The following is a 23,288-nucleotide window of genomic DNA, read 5'->3' on the forward strand; positions in this document are numbered from 1 at the left end:
CACTCTACATTGATGTCTTGTAATTTGTTACAGCTTATCCTCGTCTTGTTCAACCTTCTTCAGTCTTTTATGATTTTTTAATGAATGGTTCAGTATCACTTCCTAGTACCAAGATTCGTACAGTACCATGAGGGTATCGAGACTTGAAAAATTATGTTCATCATTATATAAATTATGAATTATAGAAGTAATATAATAATTTTTACACTCAAAAAGTATTAAACACTTAACTACAACACAATTATGTGAGAAGTGTTGTTCAGGGGATCACATTTGCTGCTTGTGTACATTATTTGGAAGGAAATGAATTCAGTTTTCAACATAAAGGATTAAGATCCTCTAAAGTTGGATCAACTTCATAGGTGAAGTTGAACAATTTAAGGAGCAGGTTAAAATGATGATTGCATTGTGCTTCGGGTGTGAGCTACAACAGGAGAAATTGAAGTGTAGAAAGTTGTGCAAAAGTTAGAGTAGAAATATTATATAAAAGATTTAGAGATTAAATGTATATATACTATTATATAGATATACGGATATGAATTGATTCTTGGAATGTAAAATATTATTTCTTATGTAAATCTTGTTTTGAGATAATAAATTAGAGGTCTTGCCTCTTTACAAAAATATTTAAAAAAAAAACTTACCATCGTCTTGTTCTAACCTTTTATATACTTATACTGAATGAGTCTTATTTTCCATTCAGTACCACTTTTAGGTACCAATATTGGTAGAGTACCAAGGGGAATCAGTACTACTTAAGGAATGTGACTGTAATATTAGCAATCCACATGCATTCACAACTTTGTTTGGCTTGTCCTAACATAACTTTTGCTCTAGTTATCGCCAAATCCTATTTGTTACTTTCGAGAACTGCATTCAGCCATCAAGTAGGTATTTGTCTATATCATATACTCGTACTTTGGTTTAGATCTAAAAAGTTCTAATCGTGTGAATTATGTGCAATTTTAGCATTATATTTTCTACATGATCATAACATCTTACGACTAATGCATTAATTAATCTGATGTTGGTAATTAACTATTTTTGCATTATACTTTTAGGAGTGGCATCGATGTCAATATTATGTGTTTGAAAAAGGACAAAATGAATTTGAAAAAGACAAAATCGCTGTAAAGGGTTATCAATGGTAAAAGGTGCAGTTAGATGTGTAAAAAGTGGTTGGGTAAGCAGAACCCTTAAAAAAAAAACCATATGTGTTGGTAAAACAATTTAAATCCTATATCTGGTAGATGAAAAAAATAGACATAGAAAGTTTAGGCATGAGCACGGGTTAAAACTGACATGTGTAATCTCAAAACCTGACAGTGCCAAAAAAAAAAAATCAAACTCGTGACCCGACCCGTTACTCTATCAGGCGGGTCGACTAATTTTAGTTCGGATTTGGGCGGTTTTGATTCTCAGGTCTAAGGGATATTTGTTCATCACGTGTTAAAATCGAACCTGACCCTACCAATCATTTAGTGCTAAATCATTGGTATCAAACATAGTCTTAATGATGTTATATTTTGGGAACCGATATTTATACCACAAGAATTGATTACCACAAATCCGCTTTATTGACTTATACAATATATTATAAAAGTTGAACATTGTGGTAAATAAATCAATTTTTGTGGTACAAATGTCAACCTTTTTTTTTTTTTGGTTTTAGTATGCGAAATCTAGGGTCAGTATCTGTAATAAAGCCTAAATACAAGGAGTAAAACACAAAATCTCTCCAATGATGATAGTAACAAAACCAAAATATCATTTGTAAACATCCATCCATCAATCATTTCATCGTTTTTCCTCCTCGTCTCCTCCGATTCTCTCTCAGGTTTCTTATGCTCTTAATTTGTATATTTATATGTATATATAAGCATATATATATATAGGTTTGATCTGTATATATCTGCTTTATGGATCACATATATGTTGTTTGACTTTGTTATTACTCTTATTTTCTAAACCTCACTATGGATCTCAAATTTATAATCAATAGTTCTATATGATTTGCCTTTTTTTTTTTAATAAGAACCTAGTTCTATAGTTATAATATAGCCTTTTCTAGAATATCTAAGTCTAGACTTATTTTTGTAGATTTTGTTGTTTGTTAACAAACTTAAAATGTTAAAATGAAATATTCAAAATTTCATAATTATAGCCTAATTTTCATAATCAGAAAATTTTATAAGTGCTAGTGAGATGGATGTTATCATGGCCAGGGTTTAAATAAGACAACGCTTCACATAGACGAATAATAATGTTACTAGGCAGTGAATGGTTGAGTCTACTTTGATATGTTTTTTTCGAATAGTTACATATATGTTATCTAACTAAACGAAAACGAATACTTGCTCGTTTAATTGTTCGGAGTTTGTTAAAGTATCGGATCAATGTTGGATACTTAAATGAATACTTGTTATCTTTGTTTTGTTCCAATATATAAGATTTATTTAATTTATTTTTTTGGTCATTTTGGAAACATGATTATCGAACGACTTCTTATGATTTTTCTATTTGCATTGGTAATTCTTTGTCTTGCGGTTTTACATATTACTTTTCCCTTCTTTTGGATGTGGATAGTTTTATAATCTAACAAGAAAGTTGCTTGACCACCAAACCAAATGCCTAGTTAGAATGGGACAAAGTGTTTAGTTGTTTACTTCATGTAGCTGTTATAAATTCATTCCCCGAGTGGCGAGAGCGATGTGGTAGTCTTTCATCAAGTGTCAGTGAATTTGACATTTCTTGGTTATCTTGTATGTCATCTCATATCCTTTCTGTATGTTCTTTACGCAGTATTATGCTCTTAGTAGCATGACTTTTCAGTGATTTGTATAAGATAATGAACCATGAACCGTCTTTCTATTTTCATGTTCCAACAATTTCTATGTCTCCTCATTTTGCTCTACATCTTGCTCTCATGGCTACTCACACACTCTTACCAATTGTGACTTCCATACATCGAGAACAACGCTTGATGTACATTGATATGCGTTTACAGTGAGTGGGTAGTTCTAGACAATTCGAGTTTAGATGAAATCAAGATGATGGTGTTATTGTATTTGTGTTTTAAAATAATTTCCCCAAAGTTATCTTTTTGGTTTCAAAGTATCGTCAATTGGCATAGCACACACATATGTAAATGCATTTATGTGTACACATGTGTGTGTATGTGTATTTACACAAACATATATGTATATGTATGTATGTATGTAGGTATCATGATGTATTTTTTTTTTGTACGCTTCATTTTTTGGTGAATTGGCTTCGGTGATATTTTGAATAAAAATGGTCTTGCTCTTGAAACATGTACATTTATTTTCCATCGTTACATAATGATTACACATGTTATGTTTCTTTTTTGTTTTATTTACTTGATTTGGTGTGTTGAAATCATGTAGCCCTGTGGTATATCAGTAAACATGGAGTCTAGCAGGGGACAGAATGGAATTCAACTCTTGTTAGCTGCAGAGCAAGAAGCTCAGCAAATAGTCAATGCTGCCCGAAATGGTAGGTTTACTGATCTTGACCTTTATCGTTGATATTATTATATTAGGTTCTGGCACCTTCAAAGTTGATAAACATTTTTGTTTTGTTATTTTACTACCACTTCTAATAATCGAGTATACATGTGGACTTATGTACTTCAAATGTTAGTAATATCTCAGGGATTGGGGGCTATGTCATCAAATATTCAAATATCTTTGTGTAATACACTAACTGTATTTTTCTGCATATTGATATGAATATATAAGAACAACCACACATTTGCTAACCTTGAATAGATGCAATTGTTGATACGGCCTTGATTTTTTTTTTCTTCAGCTAAACTAGCTAGACTTAAACAAGCCAAAGAAGAGGCTGAGAAGGAGGTTGCCGAATTCCGTGCCCAGATGGAAGCTGATTACCAAAGAAAGCTCACTGAGGTAAGTCAAAATGCCGACGAATAGTTCAAATATCATATATTTTGCATGCACTCCGTCTGAGTTACGATAGAAAGTTTGTTAAAATTCAGATGGTCATGTGTTTCATGTGAACATTATCATTGTAAGTGATTCAATTGCTTGGCATAGTTAAAAATGTCAGATCTTTGGAAGTCGCATTGTTAAATGGGTAATGGGCATGCCGTTCATTTTTCTCTAGATATTACTATATGTTTTTGTAAGTCAAGCTAGGGGTAAGGGTGTCCAGGTTAATGCAAATTAGCTAAAAGACCAGTTAAAATGATAATTGTCTTAGACGTTATATGCAAGTCTGGAAATGATAATTTATCATGATCTTGTCTGGGTCCACTTCTGAAGCGTCTTTGAGATTTTGAATCTGCTGGTATTTATGTTTTTTTTTAAGGTTAATCATAGATCAATCGAAGTTACAAAAGTAACCTGATATAATCTAACTTTTGAAATTACATTCCGCTAATGGTTTTATCAGAAAGACTGATAATATGATAATTGTCCAAATGAGGATAAGATATGTGTATTCTCTAATAGTATAAAAGTATCTTGTTGCATTTAAAGACGTAAAGTAGCTATTGTAATAAGCATCGGAATATGAAGCACAGAATTTCCATCCTAGGGTCGGACAAGGTTTCTGTTTTGCAATTCGAATTTTTGGAAACTGATTTGAGAAATCCTTTTCAGTGGAGAAATGATATTAGTACCATTCTTTTTAATCAATTTACCATTAAGTACGATATATTTAGCAGACTGTACAAGTCAGTAATGCAGTGTTGTGGTAAAAACATCAAAACAAATGGTACGATTATCACTTCTCTTTTCAGTGATTACTAATATAAATATAAAGATAGAAGTAAAAGGTATTCTAGTGAATTTCCGATCAAATAAGGAAATAAACTTCTATCATTGATAAGTCATTTTTGCAACTTGAATGTGACAGGTTTAAGATGCAGACATTTACCTCTTTCTAATTTCTCATAGGAATCAGCTACATAGTTAATTATTTTTTCTAGAAAATTTTGATGTGGCAAAATGAGGGGTTGGTTTGGGTATTGGATCAGCTCGAGTGACTGGTCAGAATAGGTGGCTTTTGTATGGGGCAGTTCAGGCTGAGCTGAAACACTTTGTTTAGGACATTATTCTAGTTATTTTTTACATAAACAGTTAGGGTGTCATATAGATTATTTCCAAATTCATATTTTTTTAATAATAATCCTGGTTTGTGTTATTGATCTAGGAGCTCTTTTGCTTTAAAAATTAAAATACACTTTGGACGACTTTGAAGCTGTTAAAAGTAGAGCATAACCTCAATACCTAAGTACCTAACCGACCCATTCTAAAGTAAATAGTTCAATATTGTCACCTCCGGGAAATCTAGAAGTCTCTCTTTGGGTCCTCTTTGAGTTTATCATTCCTTTTCAACTATCATCTTATTCTTTATCTATATTCTCTGAATACAAACAGACTAGTGGAGACTCAGGTGCTAACGTGAAGCGTCTTGAGAAGGAAACGAATGAAAAGATTCAACACCTGAAGAAAGAGGCTGATAGAATTTCTAGTGATGTTGTCGAGATGCTTCTGAAGCACATCACTTCTGTAAGGTATTAAAGTAAACATATTATCACAAGTGATGTTTTCTGCAAACGTTGTGTTTATTCTATTTTGTATGTGTATGTCTTATTTGTTGTATTCTTGTTATTGAATAAAAGCCGGCTCTTAACATTACTATTCATTCCTATTTGAAGGATACAAACTCCATGATATTAAACATAAGTACTGTATTTGACTATTTGTTATGAATAGCAGTGTGAAAAAGATCTTGTTCGGTTTTTCTTTTTTGAGGCTTAAATATAGGCAGGTTTTTAGGCGTGCTATGATTGTTGGCTCAAACACTCAAGCTTGAGTCACTTGAGAGGAACACTTAGTGTGGATGTCATGGAATAGTACCAACTACCCATGCAGGCTAGCCCATGTCATACTGGTCCAGAAGGGAGATGAAAGACCTTTCTCTGTCCGACCCCAAATAGACTATGCCGTTTTAAAGGGTTGGTCTTAATTTGGGTATATAAGGTACTTCATTGTTGGCGGATAGACCGAAAAGCATGGTGTATAGAAGCTAAGGTACAAAGTGGAAGTATCAAAATGGTGAGCTGGATGGGTTGAGTAACACACAAAATTGAACTTAGATCAAAATGGGTACTTTTATGTATGGGTCCACACTAGTGAGGTTGATTCGCCAACAATCTATTTTTTAAATGAATTTTGTAGATACGTGTATAATTTAATATGCTTACAAATACTCTTTATTCCCTCTTTTTAATGAACAGTAAGCCTTGCGTCTTTACAAAAACAATTTATTTTTCTCACAATATGTCAATGAGGCTATAATATACAACTTGGTTAATAGGTCATCTCACATACTACTATGTCAAAAGGCATTTTGTATGTTTACGGTTTAGAGGCTTTGATATGCTTATATTGTTTGATCCATTTGACATGTTTCAATTTTAATATTTTTTTTTAAATATGTATTACTGGTTTGTTTTATAAACGGGCTAAAATAGTCTAACTTGACATCAACTGATAACCAAAATACCAAATGCCTCTTCTTCGAATGCTCGCAAAATTCGAAAAAAACATTGATTAAAATTTCATCACGTTAACTACAATCTTGGAAATCTCTTTAGGTTTGTTTATATGCCTCTAATTTTCTGTCGGATTAAAACGTCACATGTCATTTTGGTCCCATTAAATTTATCTTTGAAGATTATTACTGTATTTAGAAACTTCAAATGTTAAAAATTTTAATTGCTTTGATGGATATGTATTCCAGTAATTTTAAACTCTGCAATTAGTTATAGGTTCATCCGTCGTTCATAGACAAAAATGCATACTTTGTAGACCATATAAATGGTTACAACTTCTTAAAGTGCTTTAATAATAGAAAATTGAAATTACAAGTTTATTATTATAAGCTGTATACAGACAAATAGTTGGTTACCCTCCGTTTGAGCCAAATGGTCGGTCACCCTTTGGGTCTTTAGTATATCTTTTATAATACATTTTATTTTTATTTTTTTAATTATACGTAAAGCTAAACGTACGAAATAGATAAAATATGTTGATGGATTGAAAAGTTATTCATTTTGATAAGTTACTTAAACCATCACGCCTGTCCAATTATAATCGATGATGAGGTAAGAGTGCTGATACAAAACCTCTAGCACAATTATTTTTTCTTTGGAAATTAAACGGATTAAGATCCAAATCGAATATTAGAAATGTTAACGAAAGTTACATAACTATTGATGTATTTGACCCACTATACCTTTATCATTCTACTAGAGCTTGTCCAAACGCAGCTCCTCATTAAGGGTAGGAACGAGCCGAGTCGAGTTTTAGGATATTTAGGCTGGTTTGTTTATTTATTACTCGAATCGAGCTAGCTCGAGCTCAATCTCGTATAAATATTCAAAAATGAGCTCGAGCTCAAACTCGACTCATTAGTGTTAGAGCTTGAGCTCGAAGCTCTTATAATTATTTGAATACTTGTAGGATTAACTTAGTTCGAGTTTCGTTGAATACTTGTAGGATTAACTTAGTTCAAGTTTCATTTTCATGTTTAGGAGTTCGAGCTCGATTAGCTCATGTAATAGAGTGGTACATGTTACCGATGGAGTTTAAGCCCACATGTCAAGTTGAGATAAGTGAGTCCAATCATTAAGGACCTGCGTAAAACCCTTTAAGGCTTTTCCATTACTTGGGCTTTGAGTTAATGGAGTTTCGGACAAGACATAGAAAAAAGTATTCAAAACTACATTCATCATTTAAGCTCGATCCTCATTCGTGTATACTTAAACCGAATAACCCATCAATAGATGTGAATAACACGATTTCTACACTGAATTCACAGGTACAATGAAGGATTGGATGTGTGTGTGTTCTTGGTGTGGGAGTGTGTGTTTTGAGAGAGAAAGTTGATGATTGGAATTAATGTGTGTGTAAAGGTTACATGAATGAAAAGAATGTTGTTCTCCTTCTTCTTAATGATCTCTAAGGTGTGAGGGTATTTATAGTCTATACCTATACATATGCTAATTATCACATCTAGTCACTCAACCTTAGTGATCATTAAACTATGACTTAACAACAAGTAAGTCCACTAATCTAAATTACAATTTATCACTATTTTTGGATTTCTAACAATAAATGAAACTTTACATATTACCAATGTAACTTGGTCTCACATGTGAATCCTAATTTACCATATACATATATAGTAAAATATGTTACCATTATAGAATAGACTATGGACAAATACTATATGAATTTAATAAATGAGACTTTAAATTTTATTTAAAAATTCTCTTAAATAAAACATGATAATATAATTTTTATAATGAAAAGTTTAAATTTTATTTAATACATGATAATATAATGAAAAGTTTTTCGTATTTATGCATTTATCCTGAAGAAATAAGATGTTATCTAAACTTTATTTAAAAATTCTCTTAAATAAAACATATTATGTTTACATTTTCTAAAGGACATGTATTAGTTATCAAAGTAACTCAAAGAAAACATATCACAATACTTGAAAGTTGGAATAAATTGCAAATAATTAAGTTTGATACACCATTAAAATATTAAGTCCTCAATTTTTTATTTTTTTTTAAATAATACATAAGTGAAGGGATAGTAATAGTTAAAGTTTGAGCCTTTATATAAAATAAATGCAATGAAATTAACAAAACGATGATTGTTCTTAATTGTTCAGTTGTCATGCATTAAACTTAAAGGTCATGGTTTCTAGTCTCCTTACTAACATATAAGTGAAATTATTAACCATGTATAGTGAGGCTCGAGTAGCTCAACTAGTCGAGTACCTCGTAAAGCTCGTTCGGATAGAAAAAGTAAACGATCTTTCGAGCGAGCCGAATCTAAAAAAAAAACTTTAAGCTCGACTTGTCTAACTAATCGAGCTTGTTTTCTGGTTCGGGTTCGACTCGAACTCGAAATAGTTAAACTCAAACTTGGTTTAAAGCTCGACTCGTTACCACCCCTACTCCTCATCGTCGATTATATATGGTCTTCTTTTTTTCTTTCCATTATTAGTAAATACGGGGTATTTATTTATAAATGTAGCATTTCCCACTCAAAAACTAGTTATAAGTTTTTTTATGTACCACAACACCAAGTAAATTTTGTTGATAAATAGAAAATTTTGGCCTTAAATAACACTTCATTCATTGCAACACAAGTGAATTAGTTACTTGAAATCAAGTTCAAAGCATCTATTTGCATCATAGATATAATAATATACATAATAAAGAGAATACATTGAAAGTTACACAGAGAGAAATATCCAAAATATCCTTCCTACAATTATTGCTACTATTCATACAAATCCACGTTGCAGCCAGCAGCCACCAATCATTTTCTCCGTTCTTTCTTTTGCACGCAACACGCAAGTACCATGCTATAATTAAACAAATAGAGTATCCATGAATAATTGATGAAATTAATCTGCTGTAAGTTTGTTTATTTAGTAAACAAACAAACACGAACATAAATTACCTTTCATATAGTTAAACGAACAATTGTTCATATATCTCGTTTGTTTATTTATATTCTAAACTGACACGATGATATTAATGGCATCGCTTAAGTAATCAAATTCAACCAAACAAGCGATATAAATTTGGTGGTGTGGAATACACACCTATTTTAATTTATTATGACCTTAAGCCCCTAAGGGACAGAGGTCTGGGGACAACACCTTTGAGAATGGGGTCCAAGGAATGGAGCTCCTAGATGGGGATATTTCCATTAAGTTACTAAGGTAAAAAACTATCCAAATATTTTGTTTTTAGAACTTGATGGACTAAATTCGACAACTCAAAAACTTTTGAAGAGAACTGCCATTTAGGCAGTTTTATGGTCCGAAAGCTTCTTTTTTTCTTTGATCAAAATTTTCTTCGGTTTTCTGTCTCAAGTACAAACGCCTAAAAAGTTCTAAATCTCTAATCGTATCTTATTGAATATTTTAGGATAAACGACCAGATTGATTTAATCTAAAAAAAAATGATTACATGTCTTTAAAAATTACAGTTATTCATGGATTGTTTTCTACTGTATATCCCAAACCATACACAAACCAATAACCACAATCCACGAACCACATGAGCCGATAATCACGAACACGCCTCATGAACTATAGAAACATTGAACTTGGGCTTCCAACAGATCGAGTGAACTGAAATGACAACAACTCAAAATATTAAAAATACAACTTAAAAGATAGGACCAAAAATATCAAACCTACCGCAAACATAAGAGATACATGAATGTTCCTATATAAAGATGCTAATATTTTTTTTATTGTTTTTCTTTTTAATATCTAAACGGGTGTCACATGAAAAATATATCTATCCTTTTTTTTCTTTTTTTTTTTTCGTTTTTGGTAATTTACGATTTGGAACTAAATCGAGCTTTAAAAGAAAGTGTATGTATATGATTTTAGAAGTGATATGCTTTTTGCACCGTCTATTTACACAAGATGTACCAATGTTATCGATGCAATAATATGTGAACAAAATTAAGAATTAGACATGAGTAAACATCAAACCAATTAGGTTAGTTCAAGCAAACCAACTCCACTTAGATGGGTTGATCAAGGGTATCTTCTAATCCATTATGTGGGCCCCGGATGTGAGTTTTTTCCAAGGTCTTGGGTTCGAGTTTTGGGTTTCTCATCTCAAGGTATTTTCCATGAGGAGGGGGTTGGAAGTCCAGCGATTTGTTGGTTAAAATTATCTCCAGCACGTCTGAATCGAATCTAACTTTAAAAAAAAAAGGTTAGATCAAGCGGAAATTTCCCTGTTTTCGGAAATGGAGGTCAAGAAGTTGAATTTTACTCCATTAGACCAGAAACTTTTTTAAAACCAATTAACCTCTTTATCTGTACACTGAGTAAAACCATATGTATCTTGCCTTATATATATTGGGCATGGTTGTTGCACGAGTCAACATCAAAAATCATATACTACTATTTTCTATAATCAAAACACATGATTCCTCGTACTCCTCCTGTAACATTATTTCTTATCATATTCACCAAGAGTTATCGATGACACCTTACCTTTTCCCATATGTTTTTTTATGACTTGTAAAATGAAACACAATATATATTTTTCTTTTTATTAAAACAACTTTAAAATATAAATTAACTAGTAGAAAAATCTTCTATGATAGTTGAATTGAGTGTTATAGACTTATAATAATACATAATATTAACAATAATAGAATAAAGACTTTGTATGTTCTTAGGAATATTAGATGATAGTTTGTTGTTGGCAAGTCACCTAATTTTGCTTCCTTCAAATCTAATTTTGGTAGTTAAGACTTAAATTTACACATATAATGTATGTATTTTTAGATATCGTAAGCGTCATCGTCTGATACATAAGTGTTTTGCTATTGTACGTATCTAATATTTGACATATATATCTATTAAAAGAGTAGTTATCCTAGGATTTTTAGGCCATCCACCTTAATTTAAACTCTCTTTCAACAATGCCACATATGATTTATCCTACGTGTCATTTTCGTAAATTTTTTGACAATATTTAATTTATTTACTATGTATATATAGATATTTTTATAAAAATTATGACTTACCAAATTTTCAAATGTTATATAGATCTTAAAATTATTTATTTTAGGTAAAAATTTATTTTTTTAACCAAAATTGAAAATCCTGTAATTAATGGCTATTAAGATTTTTCAAATTTTGAATTTATAGTTAGAATGTGTTGATTAAAAATTTACAATGTAAAAGAATAGAACAATAAATTGAATATAAAAAACATTTAAAGAAAACAACAATCATTACTCGCAAAAATGAGTGTATCTAATTCTTTTTATAGTGACGATTAAAAATATTTAAATTAAATTATTTTAATATTTTTATAAAAATTATGACTTACTTAATTTTCAAATGTTATATAGATCTTAAAATTTTTTATTTTAGGTAAAAATTTATTTTTTTAGCCAAAATTGATAATCTTGTAATTAACTGTACAATTTTACCAATCCAACGAATGATAAGGTTGTATAAATTAACACAAAACACTTTTACTAATTATCAATATCCACATCTATTTCTTATGTATATTCCATTAACGATATTTTGATTTGCCGCACATCGTGCGTGTAAAAGACCTAGTATTAATATGAAAGGTTAATTATATAGATGATACGATGCATCATATTACAAATTTTTATATAGTAGGAAAGTTTGAGTTAATTGAATGTGTGCTTAGTAGAGATATGATCGGGTTGTATCTTGATGACACGATGATACTCTGATAGTGATCTAGATTTGTCATTAAAAAAATAAAATAAAATTGAATGTACTATATAAAATCCTTCTTTATTGAAACTAACTTATTTTTCGTGTGATACACAATAATTAAAACAAAAAAGTTCTATATATAAAAAGTTCTATATAAAATCCTTCTTTTTTGTTTTCCATCAATAATTTACACTTTTTAGCCCTGAATACTTCATTTATATTTATTTTTAGCCATCAACTTGAGAGAATTTTTTAAAATTTATAATCATTTAATTGAATAAAAAAAATTAACATATGAAATATTTTCTACAAAAAATAATTTGAAAACCTAATGACTTATTAACAAATATTAGAAGAGTCCTAATTGTTATCAAAGAATATAAAAACAATCCTAATTGTTATCATATTACCATAGAACAAGCGATTGAAAATAATTATATGCGTGTCATGAACGCGCATCATGATTAAATACATATATACTTGAATTTCAAGTACAGGATCACAAAAATGTTTATATTTTAATTCTTAATTATTTTTCCTAATAATATCACATTAATTATGAGTACATCTGTTTCAAAATATTCTATAATGGAGAAATTATTATATATAGCATGTGCCTTGTGGAATGACTACGGCAAACAATTCCATCAATATGTCTAGGCTAATAATGACAGTGAGTAACCTATGATTATTGTATTATAACTTGCAAAATATAACACTTAAAACCGTGTTTTTTTAAAATTGTAAGCTTTTATGACCTAAATGTATGGAGATCTAATATTATTAATATCGTAAATCCCGTGTACAGTGTTGGACACGGGTCTAGAATCTAGTGTAAAGCTAAACAAAATATTTAAAATATATTTATATGTAAGCATGTTTTATTTTAAAGCTACACAAATTTATATATTCGGTATTCTATTAAAGATCGAAACACACTAACTTGTAAATAAGTATATTACGAACATTTGAACCTTCGTCGATTATATATCATGTTTACTAGAAAGAAAAATATGAATAAAAAACTATAAATTAATATAAACAAAAATAAAATTTATGAAAAAGGCAATTTTATCCATGCTTCATAGTATGATTTACAATCATTCACATGAGTAATTGAAAACATATAAGCCTTTAAAAAAAAAAGTAAAAACATTTGACACATATTGCATTAATAAAAAAGAAAATAAATACAATCCATGCATGATTTGGAAATTTAAATCAGTATACCTAATGCCATGAAAAATGTTAAAACTACTTTTAAAGAACAGTTTACGTGAAAAAAATTGTGAGATGACTGATGATCATATGTTAAATATGAAAACTAATAGTTTTGTCTTTTACATTTTATACTTTTATTATATACTTGAAAATAGAGCATCGATTGATTTTCCGAATTAATACTAACATATATACAAATAATCAAAATTCAAATAATAAACAAATTAACTTAGAAGAAAGATTTATAGATAAAAATAAATAAAAATGGGACGATTATCGATCAATTAACTGTGTTATTTATTAATTGTTAGATTTGATGACATGCATCATTATTTGATCAAAGAGTTAAAAATCAATGATTAAAACTTATCTAACGATTAAAATTCCTCGTTGATGATTTTAGGGTTTTTTTTACTTTTTACTGGTACCCCAGAGAAAAATAGTAAATATGTTTACAATTTGAACGTGAAAGTAAACATATAGGATATCTATTTTTAGTTATTATCTTGGATCAATATTCTATTTAATTAGTGGCTATCTTCTCCTTATTAATAGGAGCTATGTATGGGATGTATTGGTGTGATCCCTCTATTTAGTCTTTGTAATTCTTTCATATCGAGAATGAGAAATCACCAGATCTTCTTCTCCTTGCAATTTTATATGGCATCAGAGCCAAAAACAACCATAGTTTAAACCAATGGCAGGAGACGACGATCAAACCAAAAACAAAAACGGTGAAGGTCCTAGCGGTGGTTCTAGCAGTGGAATCACATATGAGTCACCCTACTACCTTCATCCTTCCGACTACCCCAAACAACTTCACGTAAATGAAGTCCTCACAGACAACAACTTTGCCGATTGGAACCAAGAGATGACAAACTTCTTATTTGCAAAAAACAAAATGGAATTTGTCGATGGGACGATCAAGAAACCTGAGAAAACTGAGAAAAACTACATGCTGTGGATGCGTGTTGATGCTATGATAAAGGGATGGTTGACAACAGCCATGGAGAAAAATATACGCAACAGTGTCAAGTATGCAGGAACAGCATCAGAGATTTGGGCAGACCTGAATGAACGTTTCGGTAAAGAGAGCGCTCCTCGGGCGTATGAATTGAAACAGAAAATTGCTTCTACTCGACAAAACGGCGCTTCCGTGTCAACATATTTCACCCAACTACGGTCCATATGGGATGAAGCTCAATCCATACATCCTTTTCCACGTTGTTCTTGTGACAAGTGTGAATGTGATGTGGGCAAGAAGATCAATGAACATCAAGAGAAGGAACGTCTTTATGAATTTTTAATGGGGTTAGATTCAGAATTCACTGTTATTAAGACTCAAATTCTGGCAACCAAACCAGTTCCCTCACTAGGCACTGCGTATCACTTAGTGGTGGAAGACGAGAGGCAGAGAAGTATTTCGAGTGAAGGAAGGATACAACGAGAGCCCGCTGCATTCAAAGTTGGACAGAAACGAGATTTCTTAGCTGGACGAAACAAAGAAAAGGAAGGCTCGAGGACTACAAAGGATGGAATTGAGCGATGCACTCAATGTAAAAAGGAAGGTCATAAACGTGAAGGTTGCTTCGAGATAATCGGGTATCCTGAATGGTGGCCTGGGAAGAAAAAGGACAAGGTGAAACCCAAAGCTGCGTTTGTGGACAGTGAATCGAGCCCTATTCCTGGCTTAACAAGTGAAGACTACCAACTCCTACTGAAACATTTTGTTGAAACAGGTAAAAGTGGAGATACAAAACCCGTTGCAAATATGGCTCATAAAGAAGACGAAAATGGTGAGTGGATTGTTGATTCGGGTTGCACCGAATACATTACTTACTTATCTAACATTCTTTTGAACAAAAGGGACACTCCATTTGAGCCTCCTGTTGTCATTCCAAATGGAGCCTCCATTCCGGTTAAAGGAAAAGGAGACTATGTTCTTCCAAGAGGAGCAAAAGTCAATGGGGTTCTTTATGTTCCAGATTTCAAATTCAATCTTCTTTCTGTCAGTCGCCTCACTCGCGATCTTCAATGTTCCATATCATTCTTTCCTGATTTTTGTATCATGCAGGGCTTACAAAGGAGGAACTTGATTGGTGCGGGTAAATGCCGAAGGGGACTGTACCGAATGAAGATGATTCAAGAAAGAAAGGCGATGACTACTACAGTTGAAACGTGGCACAAAAGACTTGGGCATGCTTCAAAAGGAAAGCCGAATAAGATGGATTTTCTCAAAAGTAGTATTGTTGATTTGGGTAATTCCTGTGATTCTTGTGCTAGAGCAAAACATACTAGATTACCTTTTCCTTCCAGTTTTATTAAAACTAGTGCTACTTTCGATTTAATTCATTGTGATATTTGGGGAGGTTATCGAATCCCATCATATACGGGTGCCAATTATTTCCTTACAATAGTAGATGATTTTAGTAGGGCGGTATGGGTATTTCTTCTCAAATATAAAAGCCAGGCTAGCCAATGTCTTAAGGATTTTCATAAAATGATTGAGGTGCAATTTGAGAAACAAATAAAAAGGGTTAGAAGTGACAATGGTGGAGAGTTTACCTCCAACGATATGTTAGATTTTTATAATCGAAAGGGAATTTTACTTGAAACCTCGTGTCCTCATACCCCTCAACAAAATGGTGTCGTAGAAAGAAAACACAGACACCTTCTTGAGACGGCTCGTGCATTAAGGTTCGAAGCGAATCTTCCTAAAAATTTTGGGGGGAATGTATTTTGACCGCGGCTTATGTTATTAACCGTCTTCCATCCAAGATCATTAAAAACAAAACTCCTTTTGAGTTAATTTGGAATAAAAAACCTGAATATGATTCTCTAAGAGTCTTTGGTTGTCTTGTTTATTTTAAAAATACCGACACAAAAGGAGACAAGTTCGAAGAAAGGGGGAAACCGGGGTTTTTCTTGGTTATCCACCTAGAACCAAAGGTTATAAAATTTTTGACTTACAAACCAGGAAATTGATTGTTAGTAGAGACGTCAACTTTCATGAAGATAATTTTCCTTTTAAGAATCTTCAAGGAAATAATGAAAGTATAACAGAAGAACCAGGAATATGTCACGACTGTCACTGTGAACCATTTTTGACTCATACTGAATCGCGAAATCCACAAATGGATTATAATGATGCTGAGCCCAGTAGTGACTCAATCGGCGGACATGAAAGCCCAGATTGCATTGAGTTGGATTTGATAAATTATGAAACTCAGTTCAATGATGATGGGGCTGAAACAAATGAGTTCCATGAAGCTACAGAACCCCAGATAGAAGAAAGACCAGCTCGAAATAAGACTCAACCATCGAGATTCAAGGATTTTGTGGTACAAGTCCCACCTTCGGTCAACCACCCCGCACCAACATCAAATCAAGTTGCCTCCACGGTTTGCTATCCAATCTCTAGCTTTGTTTCTTATGAAAAATTTTCAACTAATCATAAGGCTTTCTTAACTGCTATCACTAATAATGATGAGCCAAAATCGTTCAAACAAGCCTCACAGGATGTTCATTGGCGTGAGGCGATGCAAAAGGAGATTAAAGCCCTAGAGAAAAATGGAACTTGGACTTTGGAAAATCTACCTGAAGGAAAGAGAGCAATAGACTCCAAATGGATTTATAAGGTCAAGTTCAAACCGAATGGTGAAGTTGAAAGGTACAAGGCGCGTCTAGTTGCAAAAGGGTTCACTCAAATGGAAGGCGTTGATTATCATGATACATTTGCACCCGTAGCCAAGCTAGTAACCGTGCGAACTCTACTAGCAGTTGCCGTCAAACGAGACTGGATCATTCACCAACTCGATGTTAATAACGCCTTCTTGCATGGAGATCTCGACGAGGAAGTCTATATGAAAATTCCTCAGGGCTTCTCTAACACCAACAAAAATCGAGTTTGTCGTTTAAGAAAATCTTTATACGGGTTGAAGCAAGCTTCACGAAATTGGTACCACAAGTTCACTACTTTTCTCCAGAGTTTGAATTTCCGACAATCCAAAGCAGATCACTCTTTATTCCTTTATGAGATTAATAGTATCACTTTGGTGGTTCTAATTTATGTGGACGATGTCGTTATTACAGGCAATTGCCTCGACAAGATACAAGAAGTCAAAGAAAAGCTCGACAAGGAATTTAGTATTAAAGACCTTGGGACACTTAAATACTTCCTCGGGATCGAAGTGACCAGAACAAATGATGGTTTGGTTCTAAGCCAACGAAAGTATACCTTGGATATTCTAAAGGATAGTGGGAAATTGGGTTGCAAGCCGAGTGCATTTCCCATTGAACAAGGCCTGAAATTAGACAAGGGAGAGAAAGAACCAAGTGTTGATGCAAATCAATATCGACGCTTAGTGGGTCGACTATTATATCTTCAAGCCACACGACCGGATATTGCGTACTCAGTCAACATCTTGAGCCAGTTTGTGGCTGATCCAAGAAGTAGTCATTTGGAGGCGGCAAATCGAGTTCTTAGATACTTGAAAGCTACACCAGGACAAGGTATTTTACTCTCTCGTGCAGGCGATACCACTTTAACAGCTTACTGTGATTCGGATTGGTTGGGTTGCCCATATACTCGACGCTCACGTACCGGCTATGTTCTACTACTAGGTGGTAGTCCCATTTCTTGGAAGACAAAGAAGCAATCACTGGTCTCACGTTCATCAGCCGAAGCAGAATACAGAGCTATGGCTTCCACGGTTAGTGAAGTCATCTGGGTTCGTTGGTTGCTTAGTGAACTTCAACTTCACATCTCGTCACCTACACCTCTCTTCTGTGATAATCAGGCAGCCCGTCATATAGCAAATAACCCGGTATTCCACGAAAGAACTAAGCATGTCGAGATGGATTGTTACTTTGTACGTGAAAGAGTTGAATCCAAGGAGGTCATTCCAATGGCAGTCGCTAGCAAACTGCAACTGGCCGACTTACTCACAAAGGGTCTTGCAGCAAACCAACTTCAATTTCTTCTTGGCAAGATTGGCATTGCAAATTTACATGCTTCATCTTGAGGGGGAATATAGGATATCTATTTTTAGTTATTATCTTGGATCAATATTCTATTTAATTAGTGGCTATCTTCTCCTTATTAATAGGAGCTATGTATGGGATGTATTGGTGTGATCCCTCTATTTAGTCTTTGTAATTCTTTCATATCGAGAATGAGAAATCACCAGATCTTCTTCTCCTTGCAATTTTATAAAACAACAATGAATATATGAAAAATAGTACTAACTAACGAATTAAAAATAAATAAAAAGCCAGTGGCACTACTTCCGTGCGAAGGAGTTTTTCTCATGTCCTAGCTCGGTATAATTGTTAGGGGGGTGGGAGTGGATGTGGGGTGGTGATCGGTGAACCCCGGCCCCGCGTGGGAACACCGCCGCCAGGGGGTCGGGGTGGGGAAAGGATGGCCGAAAACGGGGAAGGTAGCCTGAGGAGAGAGAATCCGATGTGGGGCCCGCGTGCAGGAATGGACCAATGGTGGCTGGACACGTGGCGAGGTGAGCGGGGTCTAGCTAGCCGTTGTTTTTTTTTTTTTTTTTTTTTTCCTTTTACCTCTTTCTCTATATATATATACTATTTTCTTCCCAAAACAACACACAACTACTATCATTTTCATTACATTTTTATAAAATTCAAACACCCCAACCTTTTCATCACTAATTTCTTACACCCAACACCAAAAAATATGGCTTCCAGTCTTTTGGATAATTCGAGCGACTCTCCCGACGAATCAAACGATAGCTCTATGGAATTCTTTGTTAACGCGTTACACTTTCTTGAAGATACGACAACTTCTAGTGCTCCTCAAACTCGACGGTATACGGACCGGCGTCGGGAAATTGGTCTTGCCACTCTTTTGAACGATTGGTTCGTTCAACAACCAAAATACGAAGACGATTACTTTCGAAAGAAATTTCGAATGGACAAGACTATGTTTTTAGATATCGTGCGCGACATTGAAGCAAACTTCCCGTATTTCCAAGAACGTTACGATGCAAGAGGAAGAAAAAGTTTTACGGCGATACAGAAATGCACATCCGCCGTTAGGCAACTCGCGACGGGTAACGCACCAGACGAGTATGACGAGTACTTGTGCATGGCAGCCAGAACCGCACGAGAGACCCTTGATTATTTTTGTGACGCCATCATTCGGTTGTATAGCCGAGAGTACCTACGCAGGCCGACATCACACGACGTTGCACGCATCTTCGAGGCCCACGAGCTTCGACATCATATGCCTGGGATGCTTAGTAGCATCGATTGCACACATGTCGAGTGGTCGGCATGTCCTAGACGTTTGAGAGGGCAATACACGAGGGGTGACCACAACGGTCCAACTATTATGCTTGAAATCACCGCGTCACAAGATTTGTGGATTTGGCATGCTTTTTTCGGTGTCCCGGGGTCGAACAACGACATCAACGTGTTGAACCAATCCGATTTGTATGTCACAGCGCGTAACGGAACGGCTCCGAATTCTTCATTCCGCGTGAATGGCCAAGATTATAAACGTGGCTACTATCTTAGTGATGGGATCTACAACAAGTGGTCAACACTTGTTAAAGCATACCCGTATCCAACTGACCCTAAGGAAAAAAGATTCAAGAAATTGCAAGAGGCGGCCAGAAAAGATGTCGAGCGAGCTTTTGGTGTCCTCAAAGGTAAATGGAAAATTTTTCAACGACCTCTTCGACCTCTAACGAAAGACAAAATTGGAAAGTACGTTCATACATGTATTATCTTACACAACATGATCATTAAGAGGGACGAGAGGGCAATCTCACTGGTCCATATAATGGACCCGCCAGTGCAACCGGTGTTCGATGAAAGTGTGTATGCGGAGTTGATTGACGAAGAAGTTCACCATGGCCTTCGATATGATTTTACGGAGCACGTATGGGCTCAAGATTTGGCGTATCTCGATGATTTTTTTTTTTTAGTATTATGCAATGTTTCGTTTTTTAAAGTATTATTTAATGTTTATTGTTTTTAAGTATTATGTAATGTTTATTTTTTTTTAAGTATTATGTAATGTTTCTTTGTTTTAATATAATAAAAGGGTGTGTTTTTTAATTTTAATATAATTTGTGATTTTGTTAAGTAAAAATAAATGGAAATAAAAAAGATGATGTGGAAATTGGGGTTGGGGTGAGTGGCACCACCATTTTGGGATGATTTGGGATGAATTTGAGGAAGTTTGAGGTGAAAGGTTTTTATTAGAAAATGATAATGTGAAAATTTGGGGAAGATTAGGGTTGGGGTATCCACTCCCACCCCCTTATGAGTTTTTTTCACCCACCTTTTAGTCTTCGTAGTTAATGTATGGGAATCATAGGTTCTAGAATGTGTGATTAGAGTTTTTTTCTTTTTTAATTTTAATTCTAGACTCATTCTTGTATTGTTTTTGGAATGTCGTTGTTGTACATTTGATTTTTAGCATCTTCCTAGTAGTCATTTTAATATAATAATTTCACCGTTTAAATTAATTGTGAAATATAATTTGATACTACATTTTAGACATGTGTCCAACACTGGATTCGAGGTTTACGATATTATCAATATTAGATCTTTAAACATTAGTAATAATAGCTTATAATTTTGAAAATATACGGTTCTAAGTGTTATACCTTGCAAGCTGTAGTACAATAATTACAGGTTTGTCACTGTCATTATTAGCTGAGAATATTAATGAAAATATTTGTCGTAATCATTTATGTACCATTTTATTGAGAGATTATGTTGAATTTTTTTTAATTAATTAAATGATTTTCAATTTTAAAAAGTTTTCTAAAGTTAATGGCTAAAAAAAAAACAAGTATGTATTCAGGGCTAAAAGTATAAATTATTTATGAAAAACAAAAAAATGAATTAATGAGACTTTTTCTACACTATAATATAAATACTAATATAATAATATATTTGAATAATGATTATTAGTAATTAAAATACAAATATAATAATATATTTGTATAATGATTATTAGTATTTTTAAATTATAGTTTATCTACATGATGACATAAGCGAAAGTCAATTTGATGAAATCGAGCGATTTGATTGGTTAACAAGTTATTAGTTTAACTGTCTTATAGTATATATTAAGATAAGATTAAGATTAAGATTAAGATTAAGAATAAAAATATATTAAGATAAGATACTCTTACTTACATCGTACCTACTATGAACACATGCAACTAAATACATCATTGCTTGTTAACTAAGTATTGACATCAACTATTATATACTTTGGTTCGTGTAACAACATCACCTTAAAAAAAATATACGGATTAGATGTTAGCTAGTGACACAATTAAGAAACCTTAAAAATAAGAATTTCATTCTAGAGATATATAACTAAAAAAACATAATAAATGAGAATTGGTAGAGGGGATGTTAGTTTGGAGACCAGTGATTGAATCTTGATTCTCTATGATTTCAGATATTTACCCTTTGAGCATATATACATACGTGTTATTAATCCTATTTTGCATGAGTGTGTAGGTTCTAACTTTTTTAATATACTGTCAACCTTTGATGTCTTTAAATCATTAATATCTAACACTTATTAGAGTCCTAAATAATTAAAGGGGCTCGAGAGGTTTGGTGACACAATGTAAAATATATAAACTAAAATTAAAAGTTATTCTAGTCAATTATGTAAAGGCGAAAATAAATATGTATTTGGCCTACATGTGTATACTTTTGTATATTTTTTATTGCATAACTTAGAAAAACAATTCTTTTAATTAGCACGAGTGATAATAACCTCGTATTGATAATGTTTCCTACTTTTGATACTTTTCATTTTACAAATACTATACGTTAATATATGGTTATCACGGTTAGGTTTTGGTTAGTTATTACAGTACTTTGTTAAAGCTAAGATACAAGGCACCATACAATGTTAAAAATATACAAATTCGGACAATTATTATCAATGATCTTTTTGCAACAAAATCACAAAGACATTTATTTAGCTAGACATGTTCTAAGCTCATGATGGCTTAAACAAAAGCATGGTTTGGTTGCATTTGTACAAATCACTTTTAGGTTGACCTTCATTTTAAACCAATACATGGATTAAATGGTTCAAAGTTCAAACCTAAAAAACAACATAAGTACACAACAACAACAACAACAACAACAAAAAAGTATGATGTTATTAACGTAAACGACTCTTGTTTCATTGTATCTTGGAAATGTCAAGAGTCGAGAAACAATCTACATCCACATGTTGCATAAGTACATTCTAATAAGAGTAGTATAAGTAGCGAATGAATGTCAGCACAACTGGTTTAAGATATTTTCGGTTTTATCCAAGGTCTTGAGTTCGATCCTTAAAGATGATAAAACCTTGGATTTTTCACTATGAATACTTTTAACGGCTTATGGTCAACATTTCGTTGTCTAGGGTACGTGCAAGGTTTCACCATTATACGGTGAGATTTCTCCGTTGTCATATACCGACCGAATGTCTGAAAAAAAATAAGAGTAATATAAGTATATGTATAATTGTATGTGAAAACATAAGAAGAATGCTAGTATTATAGGAGTATAGGACCGGGTTAGAAGAAACAAACAAACTTCTAAATGAAAATTTATCAAAAAATCAAGTTAAAAATTACCATGTTAACATGTAATCCACCCCGTGAGGAGTGGCGCTGCACCAACGGCAACCCTTGTTATACGGACAAATCGAACGGTCCAAATTTAATTAAATATAATTATAGGCT

The 23,288-nt window shown here is 33.0% G+C and overlaps 3 protein-coding genes across 3 annotated transcripts; all 3 read left to right on the forward strand.

Moving 5' to 3' along the window:
* Nucleotides 1-1,729: 1,729 nt before the first annotated feature.
* LOC122586302 (V-type proton ATPase subunit G 1-like) lies at nt 1,730-5,687 on the forward strand. The gene is made up of 4 exons (XM_043758304.1): nt 1,730-1,837; nt 3,408-3,516; nt 3,832-3,932; nt 5,427-5,687. Exons 2-4 carry the CDS (start codon nt 3,429-3,431, stop codon nt 5,568-5,570), a joined length of 333 nt encoding a protein of 110 aa, XP_043614239.1. The 5' UTR covers nt 1,730-1,837; nt 3,408-3,428; the 3' UTR covers nt 5,571-5,687.
* An 8,549-nt stretch (nt 5,688-14,236) lies between these two features.
* On the forward strand, nt 14,237-15,137 carry LOC122587938. Its single transcript, XM_043760092.1, has 2 exons — nt 14,237-15,004; nt 15,123-15,137. Exons 1-2 carry the CDS (start codon nt 14,237-14,239, stop codon nt 15,135-15,137), a joined length of 783 nt encoding a protein of 260 aa, XP_043616027.1.
* Nucleotides 15,138-19,243: 4,106 nt separating this feature from the next.
* LOC122587939 lies at nt 19,244-20,385 on the forward strand. Its single transcript, XM_043760093.1, has 2 exons — nt 19,244-20,219; nt 20,321-20,385. The coding sequence occupies exons 1-2, from the start codon at nt 19,244-19,246 to the stop codon at nt 20,383-20,385; spliced, it is 1,041 nt and encodes a 346-aa protein (XP_043616028.1).
* Nucleotides 20,386-23,288: the final 2,903 nt, after the last annotated feature.

The sequence above is a fragment of the Erigeron canadensis genome, chromosome 2 (genome assembly GCF_010389155.1).
Source record: "Erigeron canadensis isolate Cc75 chromosome 2, C_canadensis_v1, whole genome shotgun sequence".
NCBI classification, from domain to species: Eukaryota; Viridiplantae; Streptophyta; class Magnoliopsida; order Asterales; family Asteraceae; genus Erigeron; species Erigeron canadensis.

Excerpts from the sequence above, each read along its gene's own strand:
- LOC122587939 (XM_043760093.1), top strand. The coding sequence starts at position 19,244 with ATGGCTTCCAGTCTTTTGGATAATTCGAGCGACTCTCCCGACGAATCA. Across the intron at positions 20,220-20,320 it reads AGCTTTTGGTGTCCTCAAAG|AGGGACGAGAGGGCAATCTC; the intron begins GTAAATGGAAAA and ends ATGATCATTAAG.
- LOC122586302 (XM_043758304.1), top strand. The coding sequence starts at position 3,429 with ATGGAGTCTAGCAGGGGACAGAATGGAATTCAACTCTTGTTAGCTGCA. Across the intron at positions 3,517-3,831 it reads AGTCAATGCTGCCCGAAATG|CTAAACTAGCTAGACTTAAA; the intron begins GTAGGTTTACTG and ends TTTTTTCTTCAG. Across the intron at positions 3,933-5,426 it reads ACCAAAGAAAGCTCACTGAG|ACTAGTGGAGACTCAGGTGC; the intron begins GTAAGTCAAAAT and ends GAATACAAACAG.
- LOC122587938 (XM_043760092.1), top strand. The coding sequence starts at position 14,237 with ATGGCAGGAGACGACGATCAAACCAAAAACAAAAACGGTGAAGGTCCT.